At 44.2% G+C, this 24,999-nt stretch overlaps 1 protein-coding gene across 2 annotated transcripts in view; it reads left to right on the top strand.

Annotated features, from left to right (window-relative positions):
- LOC139234699 (dolichyl-diphosphooligosaccharide--protein glycosyltransferase subunit KCP2-like) overlaps positions 1-24,999 on the top strand; it is a 353,523-nt gene that overhangs the window by 312,888 nt on the left and 15,636 nt on the right. Inside the window, exon 5 of one of the 2 annotated variants that reach the window (XM_070865477.1) lies at positions 23,693-23,746. The exons of the other annotated variant lie outside the window; for it this stretch is intronic. Within the exon in view, the coding sequence (XP_070721578.1) occupies positions 23,693-23,705 (13 nt within the window). The 3' untranslated portion in view covers positions 23,706-23,746. Of the gene's footprint in view, positions 1-23,692; positions 23,747-24,999 lie in introns of those variants that run through there. 2 annotated transcript variants of the gene reach the window in all.

The raw sequence follows: 24,999 nt of genomic DNA, 5'->3' as shown, positions 1-24,999 counted from the left end.
TTTGCTGGAGTGAGCAGGTTTTTCATGAGGCCATACGTTGATGCCCCGCAAACGGTGAGGGGGTTCATCCTTCGTTTGGCAGCGTTCCCTTCTTCTTCCAACTCATTGGCCACGAAGTATTAGTCGAGTCACTCCACGAAGGTTTCCCAATCATCTCCCTCCGAAAATCTCTCCAGGATGCCCACAGTTCTCTGCATTGTTGCGTTGGGGTTCGTCATCTGTGTCTCATCGCCAGTTGTTATGTCTTGGATAAGGAGTCAGATTAGATACTGCAAGCTCAAAGTAAGTGTGACCGTAGTCCTTTATTACAGATCTCAGAGTGTCTCTCCAGCCTGAGAGACCTCCTTATATACAGGTGCTCCCAAGGGATTGTGGGATTCCTTGGGGCTCCAGGGGATAAGCCCTCTGGTGGTTAGACATGGTATTTATAGATTTACATACATAACGTATGCAGTTTTGAAGCATTTGCAGTGAATCTGTATCCACTGTCACTTCCTTGGAGCATCCTCTATCACCATTGACAGATCGCTTCTGTCATCTCAATTTCAGTAGCCATCTATTCCATCAGCCACCTGGAATAGATGGCAGGTGCCCTTGAGAAAATCTCAACTTGGTCCTCAGAATCCCTCCACGATCAGCCCCAACACTAAAATCACTAAACACACCAGTATCACCAACAACAGCAACAAACTTCTCCGCAATCACCAGATGCTGCACAGGACATAGGGCATCAGCACTCGACCACATTACTGCCCGGGATGCCAGGGATAGTCTCACCAGAGCCACATTTACTTTACGTGATGCTGTACACCCTGGCTGCCACATGATGCACCAGGTTGACACCACCCCACACCAGCATCATAAAGCAGCCCTGCAATGCCCAAGCCATTCCTTTCACACTCATCACCATTTTGTGGGGGGTACACTTATATCTCATCATTCACTAACTCATTAAGCCACTTCCAAAGTTTCACACAACTCTGTCCAAGAACGCAAAGTGTTCAAAATAAAGATTTCAGTGTTTGACAGCACATTAGCAGAAACTCTACATGAACATTGGCTAAAAGACCCAAGTGCCTACCCTTGTGTGTTGTTAGTTGGTATGATTGGACAAGGATGAAGGTATGAGGGGTGGCTAATGAGATGGGGAAGTGATAATTTCGATAGAGAGGGATGGGTGTCGGTGGAAGGTAAGTTGGTGTGAGTAAGGATATGCAGGGTAGGGAAGGCAGAGTGATGGGGATGTGATGAGTGACACGGCAGGATGAGATTGAGTGGCTTTGCAGTAACGTTTCATCATCTACTGAGATCATTGAAAGGTTTGCGCCACTGCAGCCAGGTCCTCCTGACCACATTCCTGCTTGTGCCCTCCTGTGCAATTTGCAACCAGGCTGTGTTGGTGTCTTGGGGATGTATCTTCCGCCCATTGGAATGGAAGAGAACTTCCCTGCATGCTGTGACTCCCTCCATAAGCATCCGGAGGGAATCATGGGAAAGCCTGCGTGTAGCCATGCACCTTTGTGCAGTAATTGTCATTGTTTGCAGCAGCTCAGTGCTGCAGAACAGTATCAGCACAACTGTCAAAATGAATGTGGGCATGGTCCCTTTAAGGAAACCGGCTGATGATGCATCATCAAATGACGTCATCAGACCCACTTCCTTTTAATTGGCCGGGAACCTCGCAGGGCGGGCTTAACAAGCACCATCAAGGGAAGATTCTTCACATAGTGCGGGCTGGAGCCCAGGTCGATATCACAGCCTATATCCTGAATGTTAATACTTTGGCGGGTTGGGAGCAGGGGTAGGGGTGGGGGCAGTTAGTGGGGGTGGCTAGGAACCAGTCAAGAAACCCGGGAGCACAGGTTTCACGCAGGGCTTGCTGAATTTAATGGCAGGGCCTGCAGCCACCCAGATGGAGGGACTGGCTGACTGGCTGCGGGCAGGTAGGCCTGCGGCATTAGGCCTGAGAGAGGAGGTAGGGAGAGATCACATGGGGGCCAGGAGCTGGTCGAGGATGGCCGGAGCATGATCGGAGGGCCGGAGGAGCACCGGGGCAGGCGGATTATGATCTGAGGGATGGAGGAGCATGGTCTCGGGTGGGCGGGCAGGCCATGGTCGGCGAGTAGAAGGCAGGGCATGGTCGATGGAGTGAGGGGATGAAGGAGCACGGGTGGGAGGGGGCTTGGGCAATGATCAGAGGGCTGGAGGAACCTGGGGAAGGGGGGTGAAAGGGGGGAGGATGGAACATGTAAGGGTGCTGGAGGAGCATAGGTGGGAAGGCAGATGATATTGGGGGGGCAGGAGGAACATTGATGGGATGGGGGGAGGCTGGGAAGGCGATCGGAGGACTAGGGGCGGGTAAATCAGAGGCCTTGTAGTGGCGGGGGTGGGGGGGGTCTCCGATTGCGGGGGGTGGGTTAGGCAGGGATGCTGGTTCCACGAGGCAAGTGTAATGGCACTTATCGCCTAGATCCAGCATTCCTCACCTTCCATTAGCTGGCAGGTTTCACAAAGCCTACAAAACCCAACCAGCCAGAGTTAAATTTTAAATGGTGGTTAAATCTGAGGCACACCAGCCTCATTGTAATAGTTAAATGGAGGACCCGCCTCCTAGGAGTGGGTGAGTTGCCCCACCCCCATCTCACCTCCGTTAAAAACTGAAATAGGCAAGTTGGAGGTGGGCTCTGGACAGGATTCAGATCTTTAAAACTTCCGACTCGACTCCAACCTAACCGTTTCTTTCGGTTAAAATTCCTCCTCCATAGCCAGGACACTTGTATCCCATTCACTAATATCCCAATGTGTTTTTTCAAGGCTATTTGTAATCACTGCTGATTGCCAGTCCTTTGGTCACTAGGTCCGTACTGCTGAGAACCTGACAACAGAGGAAGGATTCAATCGAGGCTTTTCCCTAAAAAATATTTCACAGACTGAACAATTTTCTATATGTTATCCCAAGAAATCAAATAGCGAATTCAGAAGAAACTTCTTTATCCAGAGAGTGGTGAGAATGTGAAACTCGCTACCACAGGGAGTGGTTGAAGCAAATAGTATAGATACAGTTTAGGGGAGGCTGGACAAGCATATGAGGAAGAAGGGAATAGACGGTTACGCTGATAGATTTAAATGAGGAAAAACAGGAGTAGGCTCATAGATCGAATGGAACATAGATGCCCGCATGGACTGGTTGGGCCGAATTACTTGTTTCTGTAATGTATATCCTATGTAATCGGGATGTAACCTAGCTAATCTATGACTAAAGATCACTACAACAACAACATGCATTTATATAGTGCCTTTGTAAAATTCCCATGGTGCTTCACAAGAGCATTATCTAACACAATGATCAGAGAATGACAATGAATAGTTGGTGGAGAATCAAAATAAAGATTAACCTAGAATGCTCACTTGTAGGCTAGTCAGCTCTTTTCTATTTTTACAAATCTCACTGTTTATGGAGCTCTCCTTCCCCAGATCGAAAGTTGATGCAAGTAGGCACTAGAAAGCAATTCAGTTATTAACAGACAAGGCTTCATCAGAATTGATAGTAAAGTTACAAGAAGACGACCATGAAGCTGTAACACAAATGACCACACATAAAGCGAGAGCAATGAATGCTTATTCTCATTGGTGCAAGTCTGCCATGAACCACTGTTTGAACTACAGTAGTATGCCATCAGTAACAAGCATCAGGACTTTAGTCACTGTTGACCCTTACTGTTGAAGACCTCATAACAGAGACAGAATCAAAGGTTTTTCCATGAAATATAGTTCATATATTGTTCTGCCTATCCTTTGAGATCTTATCCTAACAACACCAATATATCACTAGTGATCAGAGAATGCCAATTGATAATGAGAGAAGAACTAAAATTAAGATTGACCCAAACTAAGCACACTGCAATTGCATATTTTCAGAATTTGCTTCAAATACAACAACTTGTATTTATATAGCACCTTTACTGTAGTGAAACATCCCAAGGCGCTTCACAGCAGTATTATGAGACAAAGACACCGACCCTGGTAGAAGCTAAGTTCCGACCAAGTGCCGCCCAAAGGACTGCTGAGATCCTGACGGTACTTTAGGGCGGAGGTTTCTTGGAAAAAGTCCTGGAAAGACCGCCCAGCAGCAAAAAAGCAACTTACGCCCTGAATACGGGTGGCAGCGGGCGGGAGCTCCCAATCTCGGCAGCAAATGCAATCCTTGGCAAAGTACCACCGAGGATTGAGTTGGGCCCAGGGAGGGGGGAACAGATAAAAATTAAAATTTCCCCAAAATAAAAAAAAATACTAAAAAATCTTCAGGGGACCCCATCCACCTGAATCGCTGGGAAAAAAATAAAGAAAAGAAGTTTACTGCCCTTTTTTTGCAGGTCTTCTTACTTACCATTGAGGTTAGACCTGCCTCCATTTGGCAGTCCTTTCCCTGCTGCAGCGGACTCCCGCCCAGACCAAACTGGCAGCTCGGTGGGTGGGAGGACACTTACGCGCGATGCGCATCAGCGGGCGGTCCCCATCAATCTTCACTCCCCGCTGGCGGGAGGCCTCCACCAAACTCGCTCGGAGGGGAGACCGCCCAGAAAACTCGCAGCAGCGGGTGGTGAGTTCACCAAGTTCGGCCCCCAAATATTTGACACCGAGCCACATAAGGAAAAATTAGCGCAGGTGACCAAAAGCTTGGTCAAAGAGGTAGGTTTTTAGGAGTGTCTTAAAGGAGGAAAGAAAGGTAGAGAGGCAGAGAGGTTTAGGCAGGGAATTCCAGAGCTTACGGCCTAGGCAACAAGGTGCCCGCCACCAATGGCTGAGTGATTATAATGAGGGATGCTCAAGAGGACAGAATTAGAGGAGTGCAGATATCTCAGAGGGTTGTGGGGCTGAAGGAGATTACAGAGATAGGGAGGGGCGAGGCCATTGAGGGATTTGAAAACAAGGATGAGTATTTTGAAATTGAGGCATTGCTTAATGAGCAGGTTAGCGAACATAGGGGTGATGGGTGAGCGAGACTTGGTTTGAGTTAGGACATGGGCAGCTGAGTTTTGGGTCACCTCAAGTTTATGTAGGGTAGAATGTGGGAAGCCAGCCAGGAGTGCATTGTAATAGTCAAGTCTACAGGTAACAAAGGCATGGATGAGTGTTTCAGAAGCAGATGAGCTGAGGCAAGGGCGGAGATGGGTGATGTTATGGAAGTGGAAATAGGTAGTCTTAGTTATGCTGAGGATATGTGGTCGAAAGCTCATTTCAGGGTCAAATATGACACTGAGGTTACAAACAGTGTGGTTCAGCCTCAGACATAAGTTGAGGAGAGGGATGGAATCAGGGGCTAGGGAATGGAGTTTGGCAGGGACTGAAAACAATGGCTTCGGTCTTCCCAATATTTAATTGGAGAAAATTTCTGCTCATCCAGAACTGGATGTCAGACAAGCGGTTTGACAATTTAGAGACCGTGGAGGGGTCGAGACAAGTGGTATTGAGGTAGAGTTGGGTGTCATCAGCGTACAAATGGAAACTGATGCTGCGTTTTCGGATGATGTCGCCAAGGGCCAGCATGTAGGTGAGAAATAGGAGGGGGCCAAGAATAGATCCTTGGGGGACAATAGAAGAAACAATGTGGGAGTGGGAACAGAAGCCGTTGCAGGTGATTCTCTGGCTACGATTAGATAGATAAGAATGGAACCAGGCGAGTGCAGTCCCACCCAGCTCGACGATGGTGGCGAGACGTTGGAGAAAGAGAGAGTGGTCAACCGTGTCAAAGGCTGCAGACAAGTCAAGAAGGACAAGAAGGGATAATTTTCCTTTGTCACAATTACAAAGGATGTCATTTGTGACTTTGATGAAAGCTGTTTCAGTACTGTGACAAGCGGGGAAACTGGATTGAAGGGATTCAAACATGTAGTTGCGGGAAAGATGCGCACGGATTTGGGAGGCGACAACATGTTCAAGGACTTTGGAGAGGAAAGGGAGATTGGAGATGGGGGGGCGTCTGGTGGTAGTTTGCCAGGAAGGAGGGGTCAAGGGTTTGTTTTTTGAGGAGAGGGGTGATGACGGCAGATTTGAGGGAGAGGGGGACAGTACCTGAGGAGAGAGAACCGTTAACAATGTCAGCTAACATGAGAGCCAGAAAAGGAAGTTGGGTTGTCAGCAGTTTAATAGGAATAGGGTCAAGGGGGCAGGAAGTTGATCTCATGGACAGGATGAGCTCGGAGAGGTCATGAGGGGAGATCGGAGAGAAACTGGAGAAAGATGTGAGATGAAATACTTGAAACACCTCATTACTCTTTCTGTTTTTCTGTCACCTGCTCTGATTCAATGTGCCTCAGTTTATTACTTTTTTTCTTTTGTTTATTGCGGAATTGTTGACATTAGTAGATGAATAGAGTCAGATTCGATAGGGATATGTGGTGAATATCATATAGGGAGTAAATACAGTTACAAGTATGTTTAACGAAATCAAGCAGTTTCATCACTCATCTTGTTCAAGCCTGGTCTACTTCACTTTCTAGCTCCTGTTCTGTTTCTCTCTGTCTCTCTCTCTCCACACCTGATTAGAATTAATTTACTGTGTATTGCACCCAATTCCAATGTTTTTCAATCTTCTCGTTACAGTCCTCTAGATCTTTTTCAGTTATATCTACCTGATCTTCCAGTCTCATCTCCCAGCCTTTCAAATTTTTATTTCAAAACATAAATCTTAATTCATTCTTCAGTTGTTTTATTGGTTTTATCCTTTTTTTCTTATTGGTCTTCTCTTGCTGAAATGTTCATTTTCACTTAAAGATGCTCTTTTCTAATTCATTAATTTTTTTTGTTATTTCTTTCTCTCTATTTCTTGCTCACTTTAATTTCTCTCTGTAGTGCCCTTTCTAGGAGCTTTTTATTTCCCACACCCTTAGCATTTCCAACACATCTTTACTCAGGTCTGGTATCAAGATTTGCTGATGGAGGATCACATTATCAAATACCAGGGGGCCGATTTTGATGAACTTGTTGCCGACTGCCGCCCACTGTCGCCGACATTCCTCTGCTCGAACCGTCCAGTGCCACTTTCGATGTGGCCTGGAGCGGGCGGGAGGGGAGAGCCGCCGGGAAGCGCCCGCCGACGTCAGTGGATGGCCGATGCCGTAAGTAGATTCCCGCCTACCGAGATGCCAGATTGGTGCATGCGGGAGTCGACTGGAATCGGCGGCAGGATGGCGGTGGGCCGCTGCATGCAGGCTGCTCTGTCCTCAATGGTGTCAAGATCCTGTAAAAAAGGTAAGTGGAATATTTTTAAATTATTTCTTTACAGGTACTTATCTGGATGTGGTCCCCTGAAGGTCCTCAGATGTTTATTTTTTTATTGGTGATGATTTTTATTTTTACCTCTTCGACCCTCCATGGGCCCGACTCCATCCTCGGCGGCAAGCGCCTCTGCCACCGAGAATGAGACCTCCCGCCCGCTGCCGCCCAGATTGGCAGCATACGTTGTTGATTTGCCACCCGCCAACCTTTGAGTGACCTTGGCGATGAAAATCCCACTGAAAGTACCGTCCGGTACCTTGGTGGTCATCGGCAGTACTTTGGGCGGCACTTGGACGTGCAGAGGCCTTGACCAAGTTCGGCCCCCAGGTCTGCATTTCTGTGCACGCTTGGTTCCCCTAATATACCAATTTATCTAAAATGGAATTAAAGTCATTTTATATTCGTATCAATAACAAAGTTAGGTGTGGTACAAATCAAATAATCTTTGAAGATCTGTCGTTCACAGAAAAATAAATATTCTCTTGACATCAGACTACATTACCAAAAGCCCAGAGCTATGCAAGTCCATGTCATCAGCTAGTTTATTTTTTGTATTTCCTCCATTGTTTATTCAATATTTCAATCATGAGAGTGAAGGAAGAACAGCTGAAGCCCAACTTGGTCCCAATTAGCAAAGATCTCCAGAATCCAAAAAAATTTGATTATTATTTTTAATTTGAAGAATTTGTGGACATGCTCTATTCCCTAAATATGCATTCATGGACAATTTGATTATGTGTGGAATTTGTACAGCTCATAACACTTCACAATAATGTGGAAATATCTCATCACCGATTATTGAGCAAGTGATATTCAGAAAGCATTATGGAGGCGCAAATCAGCAATTTACAGCAATTAGAATTAATGGAGCCTCTAGTTCTTGTTAATTTTCCACAAATAATATAAAAACCATATATCATTAAGACCAATAATCTGTACCAATGGTCTGGCATAGAGAAGATTTATATAGTACCCTTCACATAACAAAATGTACCAAGGTGCTTTTCAAGGGGGGAGCAGTGGACATCAAACATTGAACATGATAGAAGTTGCAGGACATGACATAAGGCATGGTCGAAAAGTTAAGTTTTGAGGGGTCATTTGAAAGTGTAGAGAAAGTTAGCAAGATTAAAAGGTTTATGAAGAGAATTCTGGATTGCGCAGGCATGATTGGTTGATGGTTCTCCATGGATGGTGGTAAAGAGAGCGAAGGAATCAGCGTCTGAGGAGCACCAATGGAGGATGCATGCTTGGCTGTAGAGCTGAGAAGATTACAGAAAAATGGTGGCATGAGATCATGTTGGAATTTGAATACAAGTACAAAGGTTTTGCAGTTAACATGATGGAGGAGAAGAACCAAGTGGAGGACAAAAGTGATGGTTGTATGCTACTTTGTGGAAGATAGAATTTAGACACAAGGTTCTGGGAGTGGTAGAGTTCGTTTAGGGTGAAGCTGGAAAGCATAGGACAGTATTGGAAATATTAAGCTTTGAGATGACAAAAGAATGGATAAGGTATTAGCAGTGGTAGGTTGAGATAGGGGGATTGGTAGTGATGTTCAAGAGTTGGAATTAAGTAGCCATAATATTGGACTCGTGTCTGTTGGCTTTTTCTTCGTGCATTACCTCAGACTGATCACAATGTTGCTTGATTCTGTGATGATATTTACAGATTAGCTGCAATATCACCATATTCCTGTGATGATCTGAAGTAGGGATGGCCAAATAACTGGCCATGGAAGGTACTGAGCTCAAAAATAAGGATACCCTGTCAGTTGCAAAATTTGCTTCCTTTCTTCTGCACTTAGTTAGCAGTATTGCAATTATTAGGTGCTAGATGCTGTAAAGGGGAAAGAATAAGCTTAATACATTGCAAGATAAGATGAAATTAACTAAAGTGTAATCTACACCAAGCCTATTTCATGATTGGTGGCCTCGATTACCTCTGATATATAGTCATGCACATTTTTATGGTTTTCTTTATCGTAGACAACCTATGTCATTCATATTTTAGCACACTTTTAGTATGGTTTACAAAGGCAAGATTCCCAAGGAAGCTTATTCTAACATTGCAGGTAACCAAGTATAAAAGGGAGCTCACCTCTTGGTGTCCTCACTCTTGGAGCTGCAATAAAGGACTAAGGTCACTACAGTTCAAGTACTATACCCTTACCACATGGAGTCATTACTAGAGAGTGCTTGCATACACAATATATATCACAATAAGTTATTCTCTATAAATGTGGGAACATAGGAACAGAAGTGGCTATTTAGCCTCTTATTCCACCATTCTATTAGATCATGGCTGACCTGTACCTCAATCTCATTTATCCAACTTTGCTCCATATTCGTTGATACTCCTACCTAACAAAAATTTGTCAATCATGGTCTAGAAAGTTTCAATTGACCTAGCATACAAAGCCTTTTTGGGAGAGAAAGACCCAGATTTCTACTAATGTTCGTGTAAAGGAAGTGCTTCCTGATTTCACTTCTGACTGGCCTGGCTCTAATTTTAAGATTATGGCACCTTCTTCTGGATTCCCCATCAGATGACAGACTTTCTCTGTATCTACCCTATCAAATTCCTTTTATATTTTAAAAGCCTCGATTACATCACCTCTTAGTCTATACTCGAGGAAATACAAGCTAAGTCTATGCAGCTTGTCCTCATAAATTAAACCTTTAAACCCCAGTATCCTTCATGCACTGTACCCCTCCAAAGTCAATATATCCTTCCTGAAGTACGGTGCCCCAAACTCAAAGCAGTACTCCAGATGGGGGCTGACCAAGGCTCTATACAACTGAAATATAACTTCCTCCCTTTTGTATTCCAGCTCCCTTGAGATAAAATGTTGTTCAATTATGTGGATACTGAGACAGTATATTAGCAAAATTTCACGTTACTTTCGAATGAAGTGATTTGTGCAGATGTGTTCGAAATAACACCCACACATTAGGAGAATAAAAACCATCTGTAGTGCAGTCGGCAGAAAAAGAGCACATCTCCCTCCTGCCCAGTCTCTCACTGATAAATGACCTGGATCGACTTCAGAAGGCAGTTGTCTGGTCGCTTTCAGTTTCTGGTTACCTTGCTTACAGTTAAAAGCTCTAACAAGATAAATGAATATGGGCTGACCAGAAGAACAGAAAACAAAGGAGCAGGATACTACATTTCTGCTATCTCCTGCTGCAGGCTATTGAACATCAGAAAGAAAATAAATGTCTACTAATAGCTCCAGAGGATGTTAACAAAGCAACTGACTCATTTCAAGAAATTTGTAACCAGAACATTGACATCAACAGCTGGTTGGTGTGCATGCTGAGAGGAAGTTAAGAAGCTCTCCACTTAAAAGGCAAAATTAAACTAATTTTAAAGGGATAGTAAATTGCAGTAGTTTACTAACAGATACAATCCATGACAACTACTCTGTCAAAATGCTGCATAAAAAACATGCACTGTGGGAGAAAAATAATGCCTAGGGAAATACTGTCAGAATCTGCAAAATATATTTTGGTCATGAATTTTGACAAACAAGGTTTATTTTTTGGGGAGCAGTTTGTTAAAGTAGGCTAGAAATCAAGAGGAGATAGTAAATTTAGCAACTGATTCTCATTGATTGTCACCAACAATATCTAAAACCAACTAACATCTCCTTTCAGTCAAAATAAAGAAACAAATTATCTGTGACCTACTTTCATGTGCAAATAAATACTCCATCCACCCCTTTATTTTTATAATCTGATGGTTCAGTGGCATAAATTCTACAGTTATAAAATATGAGGGAAGCTTGAATGTCCGCAAAGCCCAAATCAATTAAACCTGTTGGATTGAATGAAGCTGACCAATGCTAAGCCAGAGCCTGTTCTCTACAGCCTCAAAGACATATGGGGGAAAGGGTAATTTCTGTCTTCATTGCTCGGCTGAGAAACCGATGAGGTGAATCGGTTGTCCATTATAGAAACTGCATGATTGATTTCAATGGGAGTAAGTTTTCTCTTCTATCCCAATGAGTCTGACAGTTTGCTGCCCAAGTGGTGAAGTTGAAAATTAACCCACATCAGGCCTTCAGTTTTCTAAAAGATTACAACTGGTACAATACTAAAAAGAATTACTGTTCATTGTGCAAAGTTAACCATCATATGCATGGCACAGTAGGAAAGCCTGGCCTTTCCCAACGAGTTCTCCATTACAAATTCCCCAGACCTTTTTGTATTCTCATCAATAACCAGTGCCAATCTTACAAGCCATTTGTTCTGGCAAATGTTGATTCCAGTTATACCCTTTTGTTATGCCATCCATTATATACAGCATTACAAACATTTATAATTTGGTCAAAGATTCATTGATTTTGCATTATTGTGTTAATATGTCTAACTCACAGGGATAGAAGAGAAAAATTATCTTTCTGTCCCTTGTTTGCTTTTGAGCTAAAGCAACAACAACAATTTGTATTTATAGAGCACATTTAATGTAGTGAAACATCCCAAGGCGCTTCACAGGAGTATTATAAAACAAATTTTGGCAATGAGCCACATAAGGAGAAATTGGGGCAGATGAACTAAAGCTTAGTCAAAGAGGTGGGTCTTAAAGGAGGAAAGAGAGGTAAAGACATGGAATGGTTTAACAAGGACATTCCAGAGCTTAGCGTCTAGGCAGCTGAAGGCACGCCACCAATGGTTGAGCAATTAAAATCAGGGTGTTCAAGAGGCCAGCATTAGAGGAGCACAGATATCTCGAGGGGTTGTGGGGCTGGAGGAGATTACAGAGGTAGGGAGGGACGAGGCCATGGATGGATTTGAAAAGAACATAACATAAGAAATAGGAGCAGGAGTAGGCAATTTGGCCCCTTGAGCCTGCTCCACCATTGAATAAGATCATGGCCGATCTGATATTGGGCTCAGCTCCACTTCCCTGCCCGCTCCCCATAACCCTTCACTTCCTTAACGTTCAAAAATCTGTCTATCTCTACCTTAAATATATTCAATGACCCAACATCCACAGCTCTCTGGGGCAGAGCATTCCACAGATTTACAACTCTCTAAGGGAAGAAATTCCATCTCATCTCAGTTCTAAATGGGCAACTCCTTATTCTGAAACTATGCCTATTATTAAGGAAGAAATAGCGGGACATCTGGATAGGAATAGTGCAATCAAGCAGACGCAGCATTGATTCATGAAAGGGAAATCATGTTTAACTAACTTACTGGAATTCTTTGAGGATATAACGAACATGGTGGATAGAGGTGTACCGATGGATCTGGTGTATTTAGATTTCCAAAAGGCATTCGATAAGGTGCCACACAAAAGGTTACTGCAGAAGATAAAGGTATGCGGAGTCAGAGGAAATGTATTAGCATAGATAGAGAATTGGCTGGCGAACAGAAAGCAGAGAGTCGGGATAAATGGGTCCTTTTCCGGTTGGAAATCAGTGGTTAGTGGTGTGCTACAGGGATCAGTGCTGGGACCACAACTGTTTACAATATACATAGATGACCTAGAGGAGGGGACAGAGTGTAGTGCAACAAAATTTGCAGATGACACTAAGATTAGTGGGAAAGTGGGTTGTGTAGAGGACTCAGAGAGGCTACAAGGAGATTTGGATAGGTTAAGCGAATGGGCTAAGGTTTGGCAGATGGAATACAATGTCGGAAAGTGTGAGGTCATCCACCTTGGGAAAAAAACCAGTAAAAGGGAATATTATTTGAATGGGGAGAAATTACAACATGCTGTGGTGCAGAGGGACCTGGGGGTCCTTGTGCATGAATCCCAAAAGTTTAGTTTGCAGGTGCAGCAGGTAATCAGGAAGGCAAATGGAATGTTGGCCTTCATTGCGAAAGGGATGGAGTACAAAAGCAGGGAGGTGTTGCTGCAACTGTATAAGGTATTGGTAAGGCCGCACCTGGAGTACTGCGTGCAGTTTTGGTCACCTTACTTAAGGAAGGATATACTAGCTTTGGAAGGGGTACAGAGACGATTCACTAGGCTGATTCGAGAAATGAGGGGGTTACCTTATGATGATAGATTGAGTAGACTGTGTCTTTACTCCTTGGAGTTCAGAAGGATGAGGGGTGATCTTATAGAAACATTTAAAATCATGAAAGGGATAGACAAGATAGAGGCAGAGAGGTTGTTTCCATTGGTGGGGGAGACTAGAACTAGGGGGCACAGCCTCAAAATACGGAGGAGCCAATTTAAAACCGAGTTGAGAAAGAATTTCTTCTCCCAGAGGGTTGTGAATCTGTGGAATTCTCTGCCCAAGGAAGCAGTTGAGGCTGGCTCATTGAATGTTTTCAAGTCAAAGATAGATAGATTTTTAAGCAATAAGGGAATTAAGGGTTACGGGGAGAGGGCGGGTAAGTGGAGCTGAGTCCACGGCCAGATCAGCCATGATCTTATGGAATGGCGGAGCAGGCTCGAGGGGCTAGATGGCCTACTCCTGTTCCTAATTCTTATGTTCTTATGTTCTTATGTTCTCCTAGTTCTAGATTCCCCCACGAGTGGAAACATCTTCTCCTCATCTACCTTGTCAAGCCCCTTCAGTATCATATATGTTTCAATAAGATCACTTCTCATTCTTCTAAATTTCAATGAGTATAGGCTCAACCTGCTCAACCTTTCTTCATAAGCCAACCCCTTCATCTCAGGAATCAACCTAATGAACCTTCTCCGAACTGCCTCCAATGCAAATATATCCCGCCTTAAATAAGGAGACCAAAACTGTACGCAGTACTCTAGGTGTAGTCTCACCAATACCCTGTCCAGTTGTAACAGGACTTCCCTGCTTTTACACTCCATCCTCTTTGCAATAAAAGCCAACATTCCATTTGCCTTCCTGATTATTTGCTGTACCTGCATACTAACTTTTTGTGTTTCATGCACAAGGACCCCAAGTCCCTCTGTACTGCAACATTTTGTAATCTCTCTACATTTAAATAATAATTTGCTTTTTTATTTTTCCTGCCAGAGTGGATAACCTCACACTTTCCCACATTATACTCCATCTTCCAAGTGTTTGCCCACTTACTTAGCCTGTTGGTATCCCTTTGCAGATTCTTTGTGTCCTCCTCACAACTTGCTTTCCCACCCATCTTTGTATCATCAGCAAACTTGGCTACATTACACTAGGCCCCTTCATCCAAGTCATTAATATCGATTATAAATGTCATGTATCCTACATGGCTACTGGTTGTACTATCACAAGGTGTGCCACCAGAGGGCACAGCAGTGGGAGTCTTGCAAGTTACCTGTACAGATGTGCCTGGCCTAGTATAAAAGGCAGGCCACCAGGTGTGATCCTCACTCTGAAGTTATCAATAAAGAACTCAGGTCACCACAGTTCAAGTGCAACACATTGCCTCGTGGAGTCATTATCAGAGCATCCAAAGACATAATAATTGGCGACGAGATTATGGACTTTCATGCGAAAATGGCTACCCTTGGAACGTTGCAGCAGTTCACTGATGGTGATAATTAGGACGCCTTTGTGGAGAGGCTCAACCATTTCTTCACAGCAAACGAACTGGCGGGACAACCTGGCCACACTGACTGGCAAGCGCAGAGCTATCCTGCTAACCATTTGTGGGCCCAGCGTCTATGGCCTCGTCAGGGACTTGCTGGCATCAGCGAAGACAACGACCAAGACATACGAGGAGCTAGTAACACTGATCCATGAGCAACTCAAGCCCAAGGAGAGCATCTTCACAGCCAGACACTGGTTCTACACCCACCGACGGCCCGAAGGCCAGGAAATCACGAAATACGCCGCAGACCTCAGGAGGCTGGCGGCACCGTGTGATTTCGGCGACCACCTCAACGAAGTGCTGCAGGACATTTTTGTCACTGAAATCGGCCATGAGGGCCTTCTTCATAAGCTACTGTCAGTGGATACCACAGTCACACTGTAGAAGGTCATCTCTGTGAGCCAGGCATTCATGACCTTGACCTACGACTCTAGGCAGTTGACTCACCCTCAGGACTTAAACCCGCCGGGTACTGTGCACCGAGTGGCGCCTTTTAGAGGCTGGACTGTAGAACGCGATCCCTCTCAGGGAAGAGAGAACAGGCCCCCAATCCCTGAACTCAGAGTCCACCGAGGGGGGCTAATCGAGTAGCACCGTGCTGGCGTTGTGGAGGGAATCACAGGACTCACCAGTGCCAATTTAAAGACTATGTATGCAAGGGCTGCAGCACATGTGTAAGAGAACTATGACTCACTCTGTTGATGAAGAATCCGCAGATGGCCATGAATCCAGCACGGATTATGAAATGATAGAGAGGCAGCACAGCCCCACGATGAGGTATATAGCATGTTTACATGCACCACCGAGTGTTCCCTGTTGAGGATAGAAGTCGAAATAGATGGTGTTCCAGTCTTCATGGAAGTGGACATGGGGGTGAGCCAGTCAGTAATGAATCAAAAAGCCTTTGAGAGGCTATGGGACAATCAAGCTGAACGACTCAAGTTGGTCCTGGTTCAGGCAAAGCTGCGCACATACACCGATGAACTTATTCCAGTCATTGGTAGTGCGAATGGAAAGGTACTCCATGATGGCGCGGTGCACAAGTTACCTCTGTGGATTGTTGCACGTGATGGACCAATGCTACTCGGAAGAAGGTGGATGGAGAAGATCCATTGGAAGTGGGATGACTTCACCCCTCCAGCTATCGATGTCCTCTGCGCTCAGAGGCAAAGCAAGCCCTCACCTGAGCAGACCAGAACAGTACCCGAGGCACAGACTGCTCAACACAACTGCGTGGAGATGATCCAGCACTTTCCAGGCTCCAGTGGCAGGACTCCGGAGAAAGAAAATCGGATTCAGAGACCACTTACCAGTTTCGGAGGCAGAACCCGGGGAGAAGAGGATCACCACAGACGACATCGTGGATGGAGGAAAGATGGCGCCCAAAACACAAGGTGATGCGCTGAAGGAAAAGATGGCGGCAGCCAGACCACCAGGTGCAGCGCTGATGGAGCAATACGTGGCACCAAACAGAGAAGAGGATTGGGGTAAAGATAGCAAGGCTCTCTTAAAGGAGGCCTGCAGCCCACCACAATTAAAGGGACAGAACCACATACTCACGCAATGTAATAGCAACTGTGTTAAAGATAAAATGTGTAACTGACGATCAGAGTTGTGTACATGCAATAAGCAAGGAAAAGTTGCGCAATTGTGATCATGTTAAATGTGTAACTGATGATCAGAATTGTGTACATGCAATAAGCAAGGAAAAGTCATGTGATCGCAATCGGAGCTACAGGGTATTCACAATAAGTAATTAAAAAATGTGCGATGTAGGATTTCAACTGCACACAGCCAATGCAGCGGGCAAACACCCATCGGGAGCACATAGGTCTAGTGAGCTACCCAATGCTGTAGCCTGCGTCCCTGGGACCAGAGTTATGCACCATGGAGTATGGCCACAAGCAGCCAATACACACGAACTGCAGAGCAAGCGATCTCAGAAGGGCAACAGCTCCGGTATTGATATCCTGCCCCTGTTCGGCTCCACCTCTCAGGCACCTAATGGTACCAACCGCCACGAGCCTGAAAGAGCGAACTGTGCTAAGGCGCAGCCCCCAGACTCCATCGCCACCAAGGCCATACCCAGAAATGAAGGGTCACCCACTACAGTCCTCCAAAAGTGGACCGGAACCAGCCAGGACCCCAAACCAAACAACGCCCAGGCCAGCGAGTCAGCAGTTCCCTGTGCACTGCTAGACTACAGCTCCTCGGGGAGCAGCAGCGACCCAGGGCACAAAGAAAGGACATGGAGGTCACAGGCATCTGTGAATCTGCCCGACGCTAGGAACCACGGCAACAGCCCCAAGAGCAGGCAACTTGAGCCAACTGGGTTCCCACTGCGCTAGGACTGGGCACTGAGCTGCCACCAGACTGCAGGGACACAACCCAGCAGCTCCGGAACTAGTTTGACCTTACGCACCGGTCACCGCATCGATAAGGTATCTCACCAGTCTAACGTACTTGTCTCACAACTGAACCACAAATGTAATGCAAACTTGTTTTTCTGAATTTGAATGTATATGAATGCAATGATCCTCCAGCATAATCTATATGTGGGGGGGTGGGGCGGGGGGGGGTGGAGGAGAATGGATACACAGAAGCAACCACCAGCACTCTACGGCACCAACCACTCACCCAAGATTGAAACAGATAGTAAGAGTTTCTATAGATATATAAAAGGAACAGGGTAGCTAACAAATCCCCTGGACCTGATGGCCTGCATTCTAGGATCTTAAAAGAAGTGACTGCAGAGGTAGTGGATGCATTGGTTGCAATGTACCAAAATTCCCAGATAGACCCCAGATAGAGCTAAGCCCAGAGCACAGTCAATGCAGAGGCGATTTGCACTAAAGGCTTAGGGGAGAGTGATGTCATGTATCCTACATAGCGACTGTTTGTACTATCACAAGGTATGCCACCAGAGGGCACAGCAGTGGGAGACTTGCAGGTTACCTGTACAGGTGTGCCAGGCCAAGTATAAAAGGCAGGCCACCAGGTGTGATCCTCACTCTGGAGTTATCAATAAAGGACTAAGGTCACTGCAGTTCAAGTACAACACGTTGCCTCGTGGAGTCATTATCAGAGCATTCAAAGACATAACAGTAAATAGTTGGGGTCCCAGTACTGATCCCTGTGGCACCCTACTAGTTACTGTTTACCAACCGGAAAATGACCCATTTATCCCCACTCTCAGTTTTCTATTAGTTAGCCAATCCACTATCCATGCTAATATATTACCTCCAACCCCGTGAGCTCTTATCTTGTGCAGTAACCTTTTATTTGACACCTTATCAAATGCCTTCTGTAAATCCAAATACACCACATCCACTGATTCCCCCTTATACACCCTTCTCGTTACCTCCTCAAAGAACTCCAGCAAATTTGTCAAACATGATTTCCCTTTCATAAAACTATGCTGACTCTGCTTGACTGCATTATGATTTTCCAAATGTCCTGCTACTGCTTCCTTAATAATGGACTCCAGCATTTTCCCAACCACAGATGTTAGGCTAACTGGTCTATAGTTTCCTGCTTTCTGTCTCCGTCATTTTTTAAATAGGGGAATTACGTTTGCAGTTTTCCAATCTGCTGGGACCCCTCCAGACTCCAGGGAATTTTGGTACATTGCAACCAATGCATCCACTACCTCTGCAGCCAATTCTTTTAAGACCCTAGAATGCAGGCCATCAGGTCCAGGGGACTTGTTAGCTACTCTGTTCTTTTTAAAGACCTGTAGAAACTCTTACTATTTGTTTTTATATTTCTTGCTAGGATGGGAATTTTGAAATCGAGGCATTGCTTATCCAGGAGCCAATGTAAGTCAGTGTGCACAGGGGTGATTGGTGAACGGACTTGGTGCGAGTTAGGATATGGGCAGCAGAGTTTTGGATGATCTCATGTTTACGTAGTGTAGAATGTGGGAAGCCAGCCAGGAGTGCATTGGAATAGTCAAGTCTATAGGTAACGAAGACTGGATGAGGGTTTCAGCGCAGATGAGCTGAGGCAGGTCGGAGACGAACATGGAAATAGGCAGTTTTCGTTATGCTGTGGATATGTGGTCGGTAGGTCATTTCAGGGTCAAATATGACACCAAGGTTGTGAACAGTGTAGTTCAGCCTCAGATAAATGCTAGGGCGATGGATGGAGTCAGTGGCTAGGGAACGGAATTTTTGTGGCGGGGACCGAAGACAATGACTTCGATCTACATATTTAATTGGAGGAAATTTCTGCTTATCCAGTACTGAATGTCGGACAAGCAGTCTGACAACTTAGAGACAGCGGAGGGGTTGAGAGAAGTGATGGTGAGGTAGAGCTGGGTGTTATCAGTCTACATGTGGAAACTGATGCTGTGTCTTCGGCTGATAACCCCGAGGGTCATCATGTAGGTGAGAAATTGGAGCGGGTCAAGGAACACCAGAGGTAATGATGCGAGAGTGGGAATAGAAGCCATTACAGATGATTCTCTGGCTACAATTAGATAAATAATAATGGCACCAGGTGATTGCAGTTCCCCCCAGCTGGATGACAGTGGAGAGGTGTTGGAGGAGGATAGAGTTGTCAACTGTGTCAAAGGCTGTGGACAGGTCGAGAAGGATGAAGAGGGATAGTTTACCTTTGTCACAGCCACATAAAGATATTATTTGTGACTTTGATGAGAGCAGTTTCGGTACTGTGGTGGGGCAGAAATCTGATTGGAAGGATTCAAACATGGAGTTGTGGGAAAGATGGCACAGATTTTGGAGGTAACAACACAGTCAAGGACTTTGGAGAGGAAAGGGAGGTTGGAGATGGGGCAGTAGTTTGCAAGGACGGAGGGGTCAAGAGTTGTTTTTTTGAGGAGAGGGGTGATGACGGCAGATTTGAGGGAGAGGGGGACAGTACCTGAGGAGAGAGAACCATTACAATGTCAGCTAACATGGGAGCCAGAAAAGGAAGTTGGGTTGTCAGCAGTTTGGTGGGAATAGAGTCAAGGGGGCAGGATGTGGATCCCATGGGCAAGATGAACACGGAGTGGTCATGAGGGGAAATCGAAGATAAACTGGAGAAAGATGTGAGTTCAGGGTTAGGGCAGGGGGAAACCTTAGGGCAAGTTTGGCCTGATGGGCTAGGGGAAGGAAGGGAAGTGGCCGAGGCAGCTGATCGGATGGTCTCAATCTTAAAGACAAAGATTTCCATGAGCTCTTCGCACTTGTTATTGAAGATGAGAGTGGAGCAGATGGGCAGAAGGGTTTAAAAAGATGGTTTGCAATAGATAAAAGGAGCAATCCAGAATGATCTTGGAATGAGCAGTTTTGGCAAATGAGAGCAGTACCTGATAATGCTTTATCTGGTGCAGCCCGATCTGGTGGTGAATGGCTGAATCAGTTGCCCGCCATATCCATTCAAGTCTGTGTCCCTTGGAGTTAAGGGAGCAAAGATGAGGGCTGTACCAGGGGGAATGGCCAGGGGGAGAGTGAGTAATTGTTTTAATAGGGACTAGGGCATCAAAGCTGGTGGTCAGGGTGTAGTTGAGCTGATCGGTGGCTGCATAAATGTCATGGTGAATGGAGGGCCAATGGCTGGACAGTTGTGATTTCATAAGTGCAGTTGTAAGTGAGTTGGGAGAAAATTTTTTCCAGGAGCAGACACATTTTACCCATTAACAGATTTGCCCAGTTTACCATGAACTGTCTCAATTGCATCCTAAATCTAGAATCTTAGTAGCTGTTTCGCGTTTCTTCCTTTCAAACACAGCTTTGAACTCAATCATGTTATGATCACTGTTAGATAAATATTCACATACCATTAGGTTGCTAACTAAATTTGGCTCATTGCTCATTATCAAATCTAATATGGCCTACTCTCTTGCTGGAACATATTGTTGCAGAAAACTATCCTGAACACACTCTAGAAATTCACTACTTTTCTGACATGGGTTTGTCTGCTTATTCCAATCTATATGGAAGTTAAAATCCCCTATTAAAAGCACTCTGCCTTTACGACATGCTGGTCTAATCTCTGCATTAATACATTCTTCACAGCTGCTACCAGAGGGCCTTACACAACTCCCACTACACTCTTAAATCCTTTTCTATTTTTTAATTCTACACAAAAGCCTGCTTACCTCTTGTTATATCATCTCTTATCATAGAAGTAATTTAATCCTTAGTCACTAGTGCTACTCCTTCCTCTCAACCAGGTTCCCTATCCTTCCTGTAGATCTTATTTGAACATATGAACAATGATTACAGGTAAAGACCCTCTGGTCCATCGAGCCTTTCCCACACAATTGCAATACCTTGTGCCTTGTGTATTACAACTTTTACACTCCACCCCACCCGAAACCATGTGATATGCTGGGAGAGGAAAAATCATTAAAAACCCAGGCAATTTGGGGGAAAAAAGCTGGGAAATTCCTCTCCAACCCATCTAGGTGATCAAAACTAGTCCAGGAGATCACTCTGGCCGTTAGATTCCCTGCAGTACCTACCTTCTGTAGGGTAAGAGTTAATCCCTGCTGCAGCCAGAAACAAATCCAGCTTTTGCTTGAAGGAATTCAGTGAGTCTGCATCCACCACATGAAAAGGGCAGCTTGTTCCAGAGGTTTACTTTTCTCTGTGAAAAGAACCACCTCCTGACATCTCACCTAGATCAGCCTTATACAACTTAAGTTTGTGTCCCCTGGTCCTGCCTAACCTATTTCATTGAAATAAATGGTCAGCTGGAACGCTGTCTATAAACTGGTATATTCAGTATCCAGTCCTGACTGCCTTGCAGCCATCCCAAATTAATCAACTATTGCTTCCTCATGAGTAGTAAGTTGTTTAATATCTAGCCTCCACCATCTATTGCACACTACTCTCACATTTACTAGTTTACTTGCTGTATCCTTGCTAACATTCCTCCATGCCAGTACAGCACTTTTTGCACATATAACAACTATTACTTACCTTCATATATTGTGCTGCTGCTTTATGGCAACAGTTATGCCTTCTCTGTACTCTTCTTTAAGTTGTGCAACTTATTCCTGACCTCCTGCCAGATTCTCTGAGCAGTTACCTTGACTTTATTCTTTCACCGCACTTGTTTCCTCCTTAGTATCATTCAAAAAACTGAATGCAACGATCTATTGCAAAGGTTGTCAGGACATACATGGTCTGTTCACTAAATTGAGCTTTCTCAATACCACTGAACCATTATCCATAAACATTCTGCACTTCAGTTATATTAAACCTTTGAACAGTTATATCATTCTTGTAGCTCATCTGTTGCTTTTAGAAGCATTAAAGGATCACTATTACAGGTACAAGCATGTTTTTCATTTTTTATTGTGGCTAATAAAACCACATTTTCAGGAAGTGCATGTTTCAAAACTGCAGGTTCCCACGATTTAATTATCAGGTCATAAACTAAGCGAAAAAAATGAGCATTTGTCTTTTTTTAAAAAGAGGAAATCCAACCTTATTCATTCTCAAAATAGACTTCAGTGTTAATGATCTGTGCTGCAGTCACCTCAGTTAATGACCTCAGCTGTGATTATAAAGGAATATAAACTTATCCCAGCTAGAAGTTTTATTTGGTTTACAATTATGAGTTTTGTACTTGATTTCTAATCAGTTACAAGGAAAGTAAATAAATTAATGAGTTTCTTACACATTAAATTAAGGTCCCCACATTTTGTTTAAAAGTTGTTTGTTTAAAAGAAGCCACACTGAATCTGTTAATGGCATGTTCCTGAGTTGAGGTTAGTACTTGCATACATGCAGGACCAGAAGCTTTCGGTTATGTCACTCATAGGCTGGAATTTTATTCGGGAGGTGGTTTGGGAACGGAGGTGGTGGGGGTGCTAGGAAACAGTTGGGAAACCCGGGAGAATGGGTTCCCCGCATGCCCTGCTGATTGTAATGGCAGGGCCTGAATTGCATTTCACACCTTTGTTTCCCACTCGCAGCCAGCCAGATTGAGAGGTTGGCTGGCTGCGTGAGAGTAAGGCAGGCACCTCCTGGATCCAATAGTCCTCGCTTTACTTTAGCTGGCAGGCTCCCCGAGGCCTGTGAAACTCGACCAGCCACAGTTAAATTTGTAGTGCTGGTTAAGTTTGAGGCACGCCAGCCTCATTATAACATTTAAATGTGTGACCCACCTCTTGGGAGCAGGTTGGCTGCCCGCCCCCAGTCCCGCCTCTGTTAAAACCGTAAGTGGGCGGGTTGTGGTCAGATTCAGTTCTTTAACATTTTAACCTCTCATCCAAACCCAACCCACCCATTTTGGGGGGTTAAAACTCCCCCCACAATCTCTCTCACAGTCTAGTGTTTATGTTACTCTAGGTCTGGTACACCGCTCGCAGACGGCACACCTTAAGAAATTGCAGATTACTTTACATAGAGTCATGGGCTGAATATCATGACTATATGTCCACAATTTTCCGGCATAAAGGTCTTTTTGAGCACAACTCCCTGCTGGGAACAGTGGGTCGTAAAATTACGCTTATAATGTCATGGTGATGGAAACCAAAAAGAAGCTTGCCAATTACTTTTCACATAGAATTACCACTTTAAGTCATAGTGAGGATATATCTTAACCATGCTGCTTAGACTAGGAATTATAGGAATACATTTTCTTATCAGTAAAGTTCAGGCCTGAATACTTTGTGCACTCATATTACATTCTGTTGTGCACTATTTCTAGCAAGTGCAGTTGCCTAAAATTAGCGAATGCAAGAATGAGTTGTGAACACAAAGGTTTTCGGGTCTGAACTTTGTTGATCAGAAAATAAACCCTATAGAGTAGTTTTATATGCATTAAAGTTTTGAAATCCTGCTGAAATATTTTAACCCACTGAGTAATGCATATATATGTAGCATTCTTATGTGCACTATTTTAACAGTATTGTTAACAGTTTATTTTAATAGGGATTTTACATGAGCACATTAACCATTGCCTGCGCAGAATTTCAACCCCAAAGTTCTATGGATAAGAATATTTGCCATTTGGACTAGAATTGCATGCTCATTAGTGCAGAAAAAATGGTTTAACAGAGTAGTTTCACCTATTTTGAGCAGCTTTATTCAGGTGAAACTTTTATATGCCCCTTCCAGTTTCTTTGGCTTAAACCAACTGTTCTATTAGTGGCAGAATAGGTAAAATTATGATATGCAGGCACAAAGAAACATTTTGACCATCTGCCTCGGTATTGGGATTGTTTCTGTGCAGGGATAGGCAAATCTAAAGCTAAATTGTGATAAATTTGGGAATTTGGCAAATTAGATGGAATTGTCCAATTCAAGTCATTTTGATTTCAAAATTCAGAGTGGTGCTCATGTTTATTCATTCACCAGTAACTAGTTGAGAAAATATCCAGGATCATTTTATTGCGAGCCCCAAAATAGCTTTCCGAGAATGGAAATTCAATCATATTGTTTGGGTTTGTCCTGAACAGAAGTCCCAAAGGCAAAAGGACAGAACCCAGGTCCCAGAGATAAAGAAACAATGTTTTCTAACACATCATACTACTCTGTCCCTGAATGAATGCTCTCAATCAGCCAGACGGCCATAGTCAATGGCTCTGCAGGTTTTATGCAGGAATGAAAGACAGAGAGCCAATTAAACCCTGGGTTGAGTGCTGAGTGTTTAAGTTTTTTATTCCAGCATAAACCCAGCTGGATCATTCAATGTATAGCCATTTATATATAATTCAGTTTGAGTCATTTTAGATTTCTTTTAGTGAACATTTTGTTCTGCTTTTCAATTTGTTTTTGATAAGCTACTTTTTTTCATTCTACAGCTTTCAGTTGAAACATGTAAATCTAAAACATATCCTTAGAATGTTGTTGTTTGTTCAGTTATGTTAAATCTTTACCGATTTTCAGATACATTTGACTAAATCTTCTTACCCTTTGAAACCCTGTGTGCGATGTAAACTGAGATACAGTTCACCAATCTAAAGCATCTAATTGATCTACATTGCAATTCTTGCCTCATCTCATTATTAACAGAAACATAGAAAATAGGTGCAGGAGTAGGCCATTCGGCCCTTCCAGCCTGCACCACCATTCAATGAGTTCATGGCTGAACAAGCAACTTCAGTACCCCATTCCTGCTTTCTCGCCATACCCTTTGATCCCCCTAGTAGTAAGGACTACATCTAACTCCTTTTTGAATATATTTAGTGAATTGGCCTCAACAACTTTCTGTGGTAGAGAATTCCACAGGTTCACCA

This window comes from Pristiophorus japonicus, chromosome 1 (assembly GCF_044704955.1).
Source record: "Pristiophorus japonicus isolate sPriJap1 chromosome 1, sPriJap1.hap1, whole genome shotgun sequence".
Taxonomy (NCBI): Eukaryota; Metazoa; Chordata; class Chondrichthyes; family Pristiophoridae; genus Pristiophorus; species Pristiophorus japonicus.
Note: the sequence above shows the minus strand (reverse complement) of the source record. Positions and strands in the feature narration are given on the sequence as shown.